The following is a 14,519-nucleotide window of genomic DNA, read 5'->3' as shown; positions in this document are numbered from 1 at the left end:
GCCGTGGAACAGTGGACCAGCTCTACACCCTCGGCAGGGTCCTTGAGGGTGCATGGGGGTTTGCCCAACCAGTCTACATGTGTTTTGTGGACTTGGAGAAGGCGTTCGACCGTGTCCCTCGGGGATTCCTGTGGAGGGTGCTTCAGGAGTATGGGGTACCGAACCCCCTGATACGGGCTGTTCGGTCCCTGTACGACCGGAGTCAGAGTTTGGTCCGCATATCCGGCAGTAAGTCGGACTCCTTCCCGGTGAGGGTTGGACTCCGCCAAGGCTGCCCTTTGTCGCCGATTCTGTTCATAACTTTTATGGACAGAATTTCTAGGCGCAGCCGAGGAGTAGAGGGGGTCCGGTTTGGTGGCCTCAGTATTGCATCTCTGCTTTTTGCTGATGATGTGGTTCTGTTGGCTTCATCAAGCCGACCCGACCCGGATAAGCGGTACAAAATGGATGGATGGACTTCACATCGATCTGATGGACTTGATGGGTATCGGCCGATAATTAGCATTTTATGCCGATCGGCTCCGACGTCGTAATTCGCCGGTCGTTGGTCGAAAGCTAGTTTATTTTTAGCCTTGTCGCGTGTCTTTTGACGTAATACCGTAAATAGCTGAGCACGAATAAATGTGGAATTCCATTGATGGGCTAATGGAAATTAGCATAGATGTTACGGTAATTATAAGCCTTTGAACAACTGCTACTTTCACACAGACAGAGCAGCAACACATACTGAGCATACATAAACTGAGTTTAATGTTTAATGCCACAATTTAGTACACCAACTATTTCCACAGTGATTATACGGGGGGGGGGGGGGGGGGGGGGGGGGGGATGGGCGTTTCCCACGCATTCATTTCGCTGTTTCAATAATTTAGTCCCACTCGTTGCCTGCTAATCAGTTTCCTGACCTTGCAGTGAAGTCCTCGACGGAAATGTAATATGCATCCCAAACGATGGACGAGATCGACACAAACTGCAGCAGAGAAGTTGAAAAATACCACCAATCAACACAACGTCTGGGTGTGTGCTTATTGACTTTAATAGCGCGCCTGCACTACCGAATTGCAGAAATATTTCATTCTACTCGCTTCTTTACTGTACACAGCGCGATCGAAGAGTAAACTCCGCAAAATACTTTGAATGATTTGTGGCGATTTCTGAAGTGTTTTTGTGTTTTTCGTTCTCTGTTCCTCGTGAAATCCAGTTGACGAATTCCGGTGCCCATATCGATTTTGAAGTAAAACCTCATGCTAACGTTAACTTTCCGCACATATCCGTTTCCCCGTAAAAGAAAGAACAAAAGCATGACAATAAATAATTTTGTCCGCAATGTCTACGTCCGGATTAAGACGAATAATGGTTACTTAATGTTCTTCTTAGCTTGTAAAAATTGTAAAAAATTTTTTATTTTATTTATTTTATTTTTTTTATAAACTGTAATCAGCGTAAGTCATAAATTAATGGCAAATTTAGTCATCCACTTTTGACCTAGGTGCACGAATCAGGCTGGTTTCAGATTGCAATAATTATTTTGGGCCTTTTTCTTCATGAAACAACGTAAACAGCGGTAGATGTCTACGTTTAATTCATCGCAACCTTCCAATGCGTTTTCCGCTCAGAAATTAGCCGAACTTGTCTGGTTTTTTTTGGTTTTTTTTTTTTTTTTTTGGGGTCGCATATTTATCCCAATGCTGACACGATGACTGCACAGATCCAATAGTGATTGTCGCTGCTTGAAATTGACGTGCCGCGCCGTCGGGCGTTCCGACAAAGTGACGAGGAGGCATTATGTGCGTCTGTGCGCTAATATCCGTGAGCACACCAGCCATTTTCATCTCTATGTAAATGCTGAGTATGTAAATATGGCAAGTGGCACTCGAGGAGGAGGCGAAGATTTGATTTTTTTTACACTGGGATTGATCATTTGTGCATTCTTTGAGCCACTGATCTCTTGGCGTACGCGTTCAATCTTGTATCTTTTACGACATATCAACGGCCAAGCTAGGAAGGCAGTCGGCGAAAGAGGCAATATATCTCGCTCGCATCCGTTCACTCGGGCTGGGTCAGGTTTTCTCGGGCTGTTCGATTGGATGGAAGCGGAGCCCCCCCCCGGGAGGGGGGCGAAAATGCTTTCTAACAACAATGAAATTGAGGTGATGTGTTTTCTCACATCCCGTCTTATTTTCGGTGATGCCGCCCCCTCGAATCCCGTTCCGGAAAATTCCATTCATCTTTGACGTGGCTCGCCGTCGTAAGGAAGCGGATGAAAACGCTGAGCAGTAGCGAAAAATAAAATAGAAAATAAATTACAAAATCAACTCGGCTAATTCTGTGTTGTATGTACATTAGCCCGAGACTGAACTAAAAGGATTATAATTACCTATAGAGGCCACAAGATGGCACCAAAGCACAACTTTTATGTTAGACAGGGCTTTGGCCTGAGCACAAAACAAAAGGAGGGAAGGTTACCCCAAAAATCTAAAAATAGGTTAATTCACAAGTAGCCAATCGCGATTATGCGAAATTTACGCAAAAAAATGTTTTACATACAAAAGAATAACGGTGATAATAGACCAAAGGAGAGCCAGGCTGAAATTTTGAATATGTTGGTCTCTAAACGATTAATCGATGATCAAAATCGGAATTATTGAATTGAGTTGAATTATTTGAATAACAGTGATTTGAATTCATTGATCAATTGTTGCGCCTGTAATTGAGATGCACCTCGATGCCACACGAAATTGGAAGATTTCCCTATTTTCAGTTTAGCAACAACAGCAAAAAGCCTCCCCCCCCTTTCCTATTTTTTTTGCCTTCCAGCGCAATCGTAATCTTGACGGCGGAAGGCTGCATGCTACCCCCGCACGCGCACGCACACACACACACACACACACACACATACTACACCATTTCGTCGTGATTTGCAGAAGGAATCTCGCACCGAGCACATTTCACCACCGGGCTCTTCTCATTAAGTCCCCTGTCACTTCAAGCCCATTATACCCGGCTGCTATGAGCCTCGGCTCCCGTGCCCAATAAAGCACCCGCGGGGGGGGGGCGGGCTGGCACGGGTGAGGGCCTAATGGCGGTCTAAGTGGCTCACACCGGCGACTTGCGCTTACCGCACTTGTACATCAGTGGGCCCTGAATGGCTTGCTGATTTTCATAATGGGCCTAACATATTGTACACGATGCCAAGCGCTTTCATGTATTCGGCGAAAGACAGAAATGACACCAGCGGCAGCACAATGAAACACTTCTTCTTCATTTGTGTCTGTATGGCCGTATTAAACTGCCCCCCTGTGGCCAAAGTGGGCACATCAGAAGGAGGAGAAACATCTACTTAATTACAGTCGCGGTCGTTTGTACTTTGTTACTCCACACCACTACATGTGACTGCCTGCCAGGGGGCGCCGCAACTTATCAAGCCACAAGTGACATCGCGTCAAGAACGCATTTGTTACTTCCCGAGTGCAGCTGGGGTACAAGTCCCTCCGGAAAGCTCGGCGCGGCGGCGAGCGAGGCGAGGCGTGACGTTTGCGTGTAAGGTCGTGATTACATCGGGGTCAGCGTGTCGAACGAGCTCGCATGATAACGGTTGGACTTTATGGGCCCTGCGGTGACCCTCGTGTGTGTTAACCTTGCCTTTGCCGGCGCATAAATCCCGCCTGAGGACTTTATGGGGCTCACTCGGCGAGCCTTTCCTCTGATATTTGGTGGGTGGAGCCGCAGCGCAGGCAAACGAGATGAATTGCGTTGAGCGACTGGTCTCAGAAACTGGTTTGGGTCGAATTCTCCCGCAATTCCCTCCCCTCTGCATCCACTGGTCACAACGGCAAGGCCCAAATGATTACGATAATCATCCACATTTATGATCCTAACGCTGGGCAGTAAAAGGATTTTTTTTTTCCCTTGCTTGATGATTGTGGAATTCAAAGACCAGTTAGTGATGAATTTGGCTTTACAGAAGATGGCGGAGAAAATACGAGCAAAACCATTCCAAGTAGAAACTACAGTGAGGCCAAGACTCCCGATTTCCCAACATTAGGAGATTCTTGAGGATTATTTTTTTTTCATACAAATCTGACATTCATATATATATGTATATGTGTTTTAAACACGCTTTAAACACACTTAAATCTATTAAAACATTTTTTTACACAATGTTTGAAAAACAGGAAAAAACGAATAAACTACGTATTATAGAGTCTGTGTACGTGCATGTACTGTACCTTTAAGAGGCGGGTTCTGGTGGGCGAGCCTGCGTGTGAGTGTGTGCGCGAGAGCTGTGGCAGACAGCAGCTTCCGTGTGTTTTACTGCTCTCTCAGCATGTAACCAATGACTGAAAAGTGCAGGACATGACAGTAAGTAAGCGCGGACCGCCACGTTTCGCAAGCGATAGGGACCAGCCCCGACCGCAAATAGTCTAAGTACGTGGATAATTGCCTGAGGAAAGAAAAACAACAAATAAACCAGAACATTTTTTGAACAGGCGGGGGTAAACCGTCCAGAAGCGTTCCTAAATAAAAATCTGGTTTTGCCACGTTTTTCGCTTCATTTCAATGGACATTGTGCTCCTCCTGCTGTGCATGCCTTGGCCACCTGGGGGGCAGTAGAATACAGACTTAATGATATACTGTACACGAAAATGCTCTCAGCTCCTCAGTGCGCCGCAGTAATAATAGTTATTCCTTGCAGAGGATCAAGAATATATGCCTGGGAGTATTACGTTATCTGTCTACATGTGTTGCTCAACTGATTGTGTTGAAATAAAGGCTTAAAGCATCACAGCACCGATACGATTCGTAGGCCCTTCTATATATAGCGTTTCCCATTATGTGTTAGCATTAGGCTAGCAGACTTTAAGGCAAACTTATATGGTTTTACATACAGAGGACCTATTTCTCCCTGCTTTATATTTAGTTTAGTAAACCTCCACTTTTCACTATCTGCCAAACCGCTGCTTGTTGTCAAGTGAGTTGACTCGAGTTCCATACAGTGCTCGTGTCAAATGTTTGCTCGCAAGTCAAAGCAAAACAAACAAACAAACCAACAAAAATCAACAAAGAAGGATCACACTGTATACTACTGCAGTATATACAGGTGCATCCCACTAAATTAGAATATGGTAGAAAGGTCCATTTATTTCAATACTCATACATTATATTGATTCATGAAACACAAAATACTTTTCCAGAGGGCACATTCTCGCCTAATTTCTACATTAAAAATCATAAAGCTGACAAAGGTGCAACATGAACCAGGGCAAAGTGTATGTGCTGATTTCAAAAAGTTCTTTGTGCGTGTGTCGGTCCATCCGTCCGTAAAGCGCTTCCACGCCAGACCACGGCCACTTCTCGGCACGTACTCCGCCTCCCTTGTGTGTTGCGCTTGATTTCTGCTGTTTTCACAGCTGCTCCCAGCGGTGCGCTCCATTCCACCTTAAATCACTTCAAAGATCCGAGGCACCCAAAAAACTCCTCCTGCGGCCGCGTGGGGCCGACCGGAGGAAAACAAGCAAACGCCGCAACATCGGATTCCACTCTCATGTGAAGCGCAACAAGATCTCTTGTGTGGGAATATTTTTGAAATCGTCCAGCGATGCGTTCTGTTCAAAGGCAACACACCCCAAAGACCCAATTAGCATATTTTATCGTTGGGTTTTATTACTCTTTTGCGTGGTCCGTAGCCATTTTTTGGCCACATAGCAGCCTATGTGCTGCTTTAGTTTTTTTAAACTTATTTAACTGCATTAAAAAAAAAAAAAAAAAAAATCTGTTGAGAAACGTGGAAGTACTGAGATGCCTTCAGCATTATCACAATTTTACCCAAATTTTAACCCAGTAAATAAGGAATTTAAAAATGTAGCGGCGCTTTTCATAGGTTTCAAGGGGCCATGATAGAGCCAAAAGTTATAATTTGATATCAACAGTATGTTACTGATGTATTTAAAGAGTTGGAAGTTTGAAGTAAAAAAATAAAAAATAAAAAAATTATACAAATAACAAATCTGACAAAAATCCCCACCCTTGGTAACTTTAATAAAGGCAAACGGCCAATGTGGAGCGCAGAGGGTTAACAAAGGAGCCAGGATGTCTGGATGCCGCTTATGATGCTCAATAAAGAAGCAGAATAAGAGGGTGTTGTCCCGTGTTTGGCGGCTCCGAGCGGTAGACGCGGAAGCGTGACACGCAGCTGCGCAGCGCTATTGATTCTCCGCCGGTCCTTTTCATCCCGGCTGCCTGCCAAGAGCCTCCGAACAGGAACCCCTGCTCTCCCGACGTCTGCGCGTCTCCTTAAGCACAATCAACGGGCCGTCGGCACGGGGCGGAGGGAGAATGCCCGCCACTGTCTTAACTTCCACGGGCTGCGGGGAAGGGACATTGAAAGTATATGTAGTGGAAAGGCATCATGATAGCGGGCGGCCACAAAGCGTCATTGACTATCAGACTGACGGTGAAAGCTTTTCAAAAAGGTTCAGAACGGCGGCGGATGCCAGCGGCACCTCGCCAGTGCTTATTTACCGCGCATTGCAAAGGCTTGCTCTCGTCATATCGGACTCTTGGCCAGATGGGGGATCGATGGTCCTGCACGCTGAGCCCTGAAACAACCCTGCAGAATAACTCATTTGCCGTCATCGCATTAGTATTGGAAGCTCACTGTTGGAGAGCGTCTGACATTTTTGCCTCACACGCAAGCGACGACCAATGGCAAATCAAGCCAGCGACAGGATTTTATGAGATACGATGGAACCTTAGCTGAGATCCCGAATAGCGGGTGCAAAATTGCGTTTTCACGCTCACAGGTTGCGCGCGCCTCTAATGGACATATTGCGCGTGATTTACTAAGATTGCGGCACAATTGGCAACAAAAAATGGCGGAGACCCTGAAAAGAGGGTTTTGAGCTGTCGCTCGCTTGTTTTGTTTGTTTTTCCAGCATGGAAAATTGATGAGAGCACAGCAAGCACAAACTTTCAGAGTGATGGAATTGGAAGTGGAAGAGGCAAATATATTACTGAATAAATAAGTACCACCAATACCACCAAAAGACACTCAATATGGGAGACAATCTGTGACAAGGTCAACGTGGTGGGTAAAACAAGAAAAAAAGAGATGGCAAGGTATGCAAAGAAAAACTAAGGTAAAACTAGCTCACCATTAAAGATGTGCAAATAAAACTGGTACTGATTTGTCCTACTAGTGAGGACAAAGAGCGTACTAGTACAAGGACCTTAAATGCTCAAAGGGTTTTCCGGAGGTGGGGCCGGACTGTGCAGCATACGGGATCGCTGCTTCGTTTCTCTTTCGCGAGTCAGTCGCGGGTCACATTGAGGTGACGCAAACGTCTGCGTTACCCGCGGGCGTTTCACTAGAGCAGAACGTATTTTGTCAAGTGCCTCGAAAGAAACACAAAAAGGGATCAGAAGGTGAAGGCGGCGATATCTCCTTTGCGCCTCGTCGATAAGTACTCTCTTAGACACGAGTCATCTTTTATCTGTGCACTGAGTCGCGGGGCTTGAGCTGAGCCGGTGCAGCGGCGTTGGAGCTCTGCATCGTGCGTGTCGCTAATTACGCTCCAGATGGGATCTCTTTTCAGGTGGGTAGTATGCTGACTTCTGGCAAGTGGAAGAGTATCTTTATATGCCATTAAAAAGACAAAAGAGAAGTCGCGCATCGACATGGTACCATCATGTTGTGCCGCGACTCGCCAGAGCAGCACTCGGGTCTGCTGAAAGAGACGGAGTGTCATGAACAGCAAGAAGAAGAGGCAGAGAAGGTCCCCAACATTATGTGTGTTAGCAATAAGCTAGCGGACTTTCGTTAGACAACGTGATATGGTTCGGTAGAACATGTCTGCGTCGAAGAATGAATCATACTCGTTGGGATTCATCAGTTCCAAAAAGTCTGACTCAAACCAAAGCAGTAGTTCCCGTAGGAAATAATGTAAATCTAATTCATTGGTTCCAGAACCCCCCCCCCCCCCCCACCCTAAAATGAACAAAAATACATTTTAGAGATCATAACTATATTTTGATATACATAAAAGAATGTGAAATTAATTTCAATGGATAATGAGGTTAGGGGTTCCAATCTGTGCCTGTGCTGAGTTTGCATTTCATTGTCTTGGTCAACTATGCTGGCGTACCTAATAATGTGGCCAGTGAGTATTTACACCCCCCCCCCATAATTAACCATAACCATCTTTAAACTCACCTCGGTTTTATCAGACATGCATCAGTTGCACGTTTGTCCAGTGGCTCAAGGTGTGCCTGATCTAATCTAACATGATAATCAATTTTGCAATGTTAGTTCGGCCATTGCTGCTAACAACAACAACAAAAAAGACAAAAAAAAGAAAAGATAAATAAATAAATCATATTTTTTGGGGGGTGTGTCACCAAGCCCAGAGGAGACACGGTGCAGTTAGCTGAAAAGATATTTTTAAACACATCCAGTCATTTTTTAACACTAATCTGATTATTATCCCCCCCCCCCCCCCCCCCCCACGGTATAACCAGCAATCACGCTCCAGGCAGCCAAACCTCGCTTTCTGTTTTATTGTTTCCAGGAGGTAGAAAGGAAGGGTGGGGGGTGGGTAAAAAAAAAAAAAAGAAAAAGCAGATGGCAGCCTGTTGGAACAGCGTCACAACTTTTCAGCACCTCGCAAAGCGCCGCCGCACCCCGGAGGCCGAGCCGTGCCGAAAGATGGCAATGGCGCACACGACAGCAGTAGCCATGACGTGAATAACAATCGTGTCAAGTAGCCCGCGCGGGCCGCGCGCTCAGCCGAGTGCCACACGTCCATACGTTCGTAAACTCATTTTCAAATGGCTGGCGTGTAATCCTCTTGCTCTCTTGAATTATTTGAAGCCACGTGAGCGCATAGCGGAGCTGGCACTTTACCTACGTCTTAGTCAGACAGTTGTTGTTGTCGTTGTTGTGCGCGTGTACATAACATATTGCTTTAATGATCCCTTCAGGGGAAATTCAAGTGCATTTAATATGCGTTGGGGGGGAAGTCTTTTAGATTTACTGAATTGAAATGTACATCGGTTGCACATGATTGATATGTGTGAAGCAAACCCAAAAAATGACCACATTTCAATCGTGCGACCAAATTTGTCATATTTTTTTTCCCCCCCGGCGTACGTGATGATTTTGCAGCAATGCGGAGGAATGCGTCGATTGTCTGCCCGATGTATTGCAGAATTATCATTATCGCGAGCCACCGCCGAGCCTTCTGATCGGCCGAAGACAGTAGCGTTGTACGCGGGCCTTCAATAGGGACCCACGTGAATTAATTCACCTCTTAATATCGCCGCTATCACGTCACAGTTATAAAGACGATGAATATTTGTATATGACATAAAACGAAGCCTTCTGAATTATTTGCGTGCTTAATGCTAACACAATGCAAAACACTATGTACGGCCTAACAAATAGCATCTATGGAAGGCGTTATAATACTTGAAGCAACGGCTATTTGAACACAAACGGCGGAGCAACACTTAGACAGGCAATACGACAATAATTACAGGCATGTATTCTTTATCCTCTGCGAAAAAAAACGACATTACTGCAGGTGAGTGAGTTGCTTAGATGTGGAACTCTTCTTCGTTTGTGTCTGTATGACTGTATGATACTGTTGGTCAAGGTTTGTTCACCAGAAGGATTCATCTGAATGGAGAATGATGATTTGAGATATGAGCGTGCCCATGAAACAAATGAAACTTGTGAGTCGACGCAGCAAGGTAGAGTTGAAGTCCCGTCGGCCGGCGCTACTGATTGTGAAGGCCCTGGGCAGAATACTGTCGACATAGCAAAAAACAGAGAAGCTGAAATCTGATTGGACAAAAAAAAGATAAAGAAAATAAATGTAAATGCTTCCATCCAGATAAATCCATCCAGTGGTGGTTTTGCTTTGTATGTGGAAAAAAAGTTACTCTTACTGGCTGATGTACATCATTTAAATTCCAATCGGTCTGTCAACAGCAATGCTACAAATAATTCATAAATCATCATAGTACTTGTGTAGTAGTGCATAAATATATATATATATATATATATATATATATATATATATAACTGAATACATATATTTTAGCTGTCTTGGGTAGATGTTGCAACATAAATCAACAGGATCGCTTGATGTCTTTTTCTGGTCACGGCCACTTGTTGCTAGGCAGAGTTCACAGAGGAGTCAATCATAACTGCCTCACAGGGTCAATGAAAAATGGCACGTCACTCATTCTGAATGGCAGACCTTAACCCCCCCCCCCCCCCCCCCCCAATAGCGCTACTAATAAATAGTATATGTTGCATATTTACACGCATACTGCAGATTTCACGGCGGGGCCGCTTGGTTTACGACTGCAGTGACGTCAGTATCTGAATTTAAGAATAAAGTCACAATCCGCCGTAGTCCGTCACGAAAGTCATAATTCCAGCGGTGCACATGAAAGGTCAATTTTGCGTGTAATTCTTATTGTTCTGATCCTAGAATCACCCTGCCGCTCTGTATGAAATATAAAATGCCAATCGCTGCACGATCGCTTTCCTCGCTCCAACGTTTGAAGGATCGTTGATGGTCTGTACCTGAGTGTTGTCATGGTGACAAAAGTCTTTCCGAAACGGCGAATGTAAACGATGCGCCTCGGCTAAATAACGGTTGGCACTGAAGACGCTTAAGTTCAAATGCGCGATGTTAGCGAAAAGTCGCGCCGCCTGCCGAACGTAGCGCAGATTGCTTCTCACTGGAGTCTGAAGGATCTTCGGTGACCTACCTGACCTACCGTTGTCGTAGTAACGAAGGTGCACCAACAGGCCGAGTGTGAAATATGTGTGGCGAAACAAAACTCACCTAACTGGAGAATCACCACCCCCACTGTTCTGTATTCAATATAAAATGTGCAATGGCCGCGGAGAGTAGCGCCACCTGCTGAACGTAGCACGGATTGCTTCTCACTGGAGTCTTACCGTTGTCGTAGTAACGAAGGTGCACCAACAGGCCGAGTGTGAAATATGTGTGGCTAAACAAAACTCACCTAACTGGAGAATCACCACCCCCACTGTTCTGTATTCAATATAAAATGTGCAATGGCCGCGGAAAGTAGCGCCACCTGCTGCACGGGAGCCTTTCGCACTCCCGCCGATTCGCCGAGGAAGCTCGGTGACCTACCCGAGCGTCGTCATGGTGACGATGGTGTACCAAAAGGCGGCGGGGATGCTGGTGAACTTGCTGGCGGCGGAGCCCTTCTCGGCGTAGAACATGACGGTGGCGAAGATGATGATGGCCATGGTGAGCGAGAAGAGCAGGAAGCCCAGCTCGGAGGCGCAGCTCTTCAGGGTGTAGCCCAGGATGCGCAGGCCCGCCGAGTGCCGCGAGAACTTGAAAATCCGGAAGACCCGGAAGACGCGCAGCGTGACGAAGGCGCCGCTCACCTGGTCGTTGTCGGTCATGACCAGGCCGATGTAGTAGGGCATGATGGCCACCACGTCGATGACGCTCATCACGCTCTTCATGAACTTGTAGCGGCTGGGGGCGGCGATGAGGCGCAGCAGGTACTCGACCGTGAAGATCATCACGCACGCCGTGTCCAAGCAGAAGAAGGCCAGCGCGTAACGGTCGCCGCACGACACCTCCTTGGCGCGGTTGGGCAGCGTCCCGCACGGCACCGTCTCCACCACGTTGGCCATGACCGAGATCGCGATGAAGAAGCCGGTGACGTAGTAGAAGACGAGCGCCAGGGTGCTGGTGTGCGGGTTCTCGAAGGCGCGCCACAGGTACTCCCTGGCCGTCAGGTTGACCGGCGTCACTTCGTTGCCGCCGTCCATCTCCTCGTCGTCCTGCAGCCGCTCGGCGTTCTCGCGCCGCCGGTCCTTGTACTCCTCGTAGCAGCAGTCCCCGATGATCTCGGGGATGATCCCGAAAAAAGCCAGCTCCTCGTCGTAGGCCGAGATGCACTCCTGGCGCGGGTAGTGGAGTTTCCCCGTGCGGTAGAAATTCAAGATGTGCCTGAAGATGTCCGGGTCGCGGTCGAAAAAGTATTCGTGGCTCTCCTCGTGGAAGAAGAAGTCCTTCTCGGTGCTGCCCAGCAGAGTGTCCGGGTAGCGCTCCAGCGTGGTCCGCCACGTCTGGAAACGGGTGCCGCTCACGTTGAGGACGATCAGCCCGTCCTGGGCTTTGCGCTTGTCCTGCGGGGGGACCGGCATCGGGGTGCTGGCCACCGGCATCCAGCCGATGGCCGCCGCGCGGGCGAACGGGAGCCACGCCGCCACACCTGCTGCCATGCTGACCTGGAAGTCGGGAAGCCGAGTGGGGAGTGGGGTGGGAGTTGGGGTGGGGGGGGGGGGGGGGGGGGGGGGGGGCGCACACGCGAGGTTATCGCAGTGCGGGGAAATCACACACACGAGAATCTGATCAAATGAGACGCATTCCAATTGCGGCAAACTGATTAGCGAGCGTTTGCGTATTCTGAAGCAGAACGGGGGGAGAAAAAGAAAAGCACTCACCCTAGGGTAGGCTGCTCCTTAAACTGCCTCGACGGGGACTTGAATCAAATCCTCTCAGGAGACTACTTGCCGTATCGCCTCCCATCCATCCTTACTGCAGACACACGCGCTCGCGCGCACACGCCGACGGACAACGGCGCAATAGCGTCGCATCAACAAGTTCGGCAAAGCGGCAAAGTGACGATTTGTTTCAGCGCGCAATTTTTCTTCTCTTCCCCCCCCCCTTCCTCTCCTCCCTTTCTTTCCTCTCCAAGCATCCGCAAGGCGAGGGGCTTCCCCCCCCCACTCCACCGATGCAGCTACTCCTCAATAAAGTCCTGTTCCTTCGCGTCGACCACCCTCCCCCTTCTCTGCTCTGCTCGTCTCTTTCTCAGCCCCGAGAGGAGAAAGAGAGAGAGCGAGAGCGAGAGAGAGAGAGAGAGAGAGAGAGAGGGGGAGGGAGGAGTGGTCCAACCTGCACCCAAAAATTTCTGTGCTTCTTCACAGCCAGGGGAACTCATCATTCTGTTGTCATTGCATGGGCGGCATCTCCAAAATCCTCCGGGGGTGAGACGGGGGGGTGGGGGTGAAGATGGGGGGCGGGTCTTGCACAATATTCACAACCCTCGCAGCATTCCATCACCCTCAATATTCTGGACTAGAATGCCACCAAAAGCGTAACAATTGTTTTTTTCCCCCTTTTCTCTCCCCTCCCCACCCCCCACCTTGAATTCAACCGTGTTTTTATTATTGTGGTGCACGGTGGGGCTAGCGGTCGCCGCGTCTGCCTCACGGCACGGAGGTTTGGGGTTGGAATCTCATTTGCACGCGTGGGTTTTCTCCGGGTGCTCCGGCTTCCTCGCAGCATTCCAAAAGCGCGTCGACTGCAAACTCTAAATGGGCGATTGTCGAACTTTTTTTACATCAAGTACCACCGGGGGGGGGGGGGGAACAAAGGTCAAACAAAGGTGCCTTGAGAAACTGCAGTCGCAAAAAAAAAAACAAAAACTTACACTTTGCGACCATCTAATCAATTTGTTCATCACTGTAAATATTGTTAATCGAATAGTTCAGCGACAGTGTCGATCAAGCGTTATTCTTCTTATCGCTCCTGGTCATTTTTTGCGACGCCTGAAGGCTTTGCAGCGTATTGTCGCCCTCGGGTTTTCACGTCCGCGTTTGAATTTTCGAGCCGCCGACAATACCGCTCGATAACGTCTCCCGACAGATTTACGCGGTTCACAAAGGTCGACGGCGCGGCGCGGCGCGGCGGGATAGCGCCGCTCGCTTGCCTGACATTTTCCAAAATGAGCATAATCGATGAAGTGTCTCTCGTGTTCCACAACGCTGCACGTTTACTGCTCCTGCACGCGTTAAACATATTTACATTTATTTACAATAAGCACACTTTTTAAACACATTCTAAACATATTGGAACACAATGCATACAATGTGTAGAAAAACACGGCACACATACCGAAAATCGGACCAAATTGGAGCATTTCCCCTCCATTGCGTTTGAAGTCAACAAAGGCCCGATTCTCAAATGTCCCCGCAAGATCGTCCCGAGCGATTATCCCGGAGTCGGGGCGGACCCTCGTCAATGTTCAACCCGTTCGATAGAACTCGTGCGCGTTTTGTCAACGGCGAGCAAGGCCGAGCCGCGGGCACGCCGATTGTGTCGTGCAACGGAACGACGGCCAATTAGCAAGCATCCTGAAGATGGCGCCGTTGCTGGGCGCAAATAGACGCGCAAATGGTTATGTTGAGTGAGTGTTTCCCAAACTTAATTGAGCCAAGGCGCATATTTTACATAAGAAAGTCAACCAACATGTTTTTCAAGTTACAAGCGGTCAAATTGTTTTCGATTGTTTAGCTTACCAGACAAGCTAATAGTCAGCCTAGTTTTTTTTTTTTTTTTTTTAATTTAAATTTTTTTTCTCTTACTATACTTTCTTCTTCTTCTTCGTATTTCCTGTCATTCTGGATGCACTCTATCGCCACGCTGACTCTCACAGGTCAGTCCTGG

The 14,519-nt window shown here is 47.7% G+C and overlaps 1 protein-coding gene across 2 annotated transcripts in view; it reads right to left on the bottom strand.

The window, feature by feature from the left end:
* LOC133402983 (potassium voltage-gated channel subfamily D member 2-like) overlaps nucleotides 1-12,841 on the bottom strand; it is a 46,249-nt gene extending 33,408 nt beyond the window's left edge. For both annotated transcript variants that reach the window (XM_061677390.1, XM_061677389.1), the window contains exons 1-2: nucleotides 12,512-12,841; nucleotides 11,178-12,295 (exon numbers count right to left, since the gene is read on the bottom strand). In XM_061677390.1, coding sequence (XP_061533374.1) covers nucleotides 11,178-12,289 — 1,112 coding nt within the window. In that variant the 5' untranslated portion in view covers nucleotides 12,290-12,295; nucleotides 12,512-12,841. The remainder of the gene's footprint in view (nucleotides 1-11,177; nucleotides 12,296-12,511) is intronic.
* Nucleotides 12,842-14,519: the final 1,678 nt, after the last annotated feature.

Source organism: Phycodurus eques, chromosome 5 (assembly GCF_024500275.1).
Source record: "Phycodurus eques isolate BA_2022a chromosome 5, UOR_Pequ_1.1, whole genome shotgun sequence".
NCBI classification, from domain to species: Eukaryota; Metazoa; Chordata; class Actinopteri; order Syngnathiformes; family Syngnathidae; genus Phycodurus; species Phycodurus eques.
The sequence above is the reverse complement of the archived record's forward strand: the minus strand, read 5'-3'. Positions and strand labels throughout refer to the sequence as shown.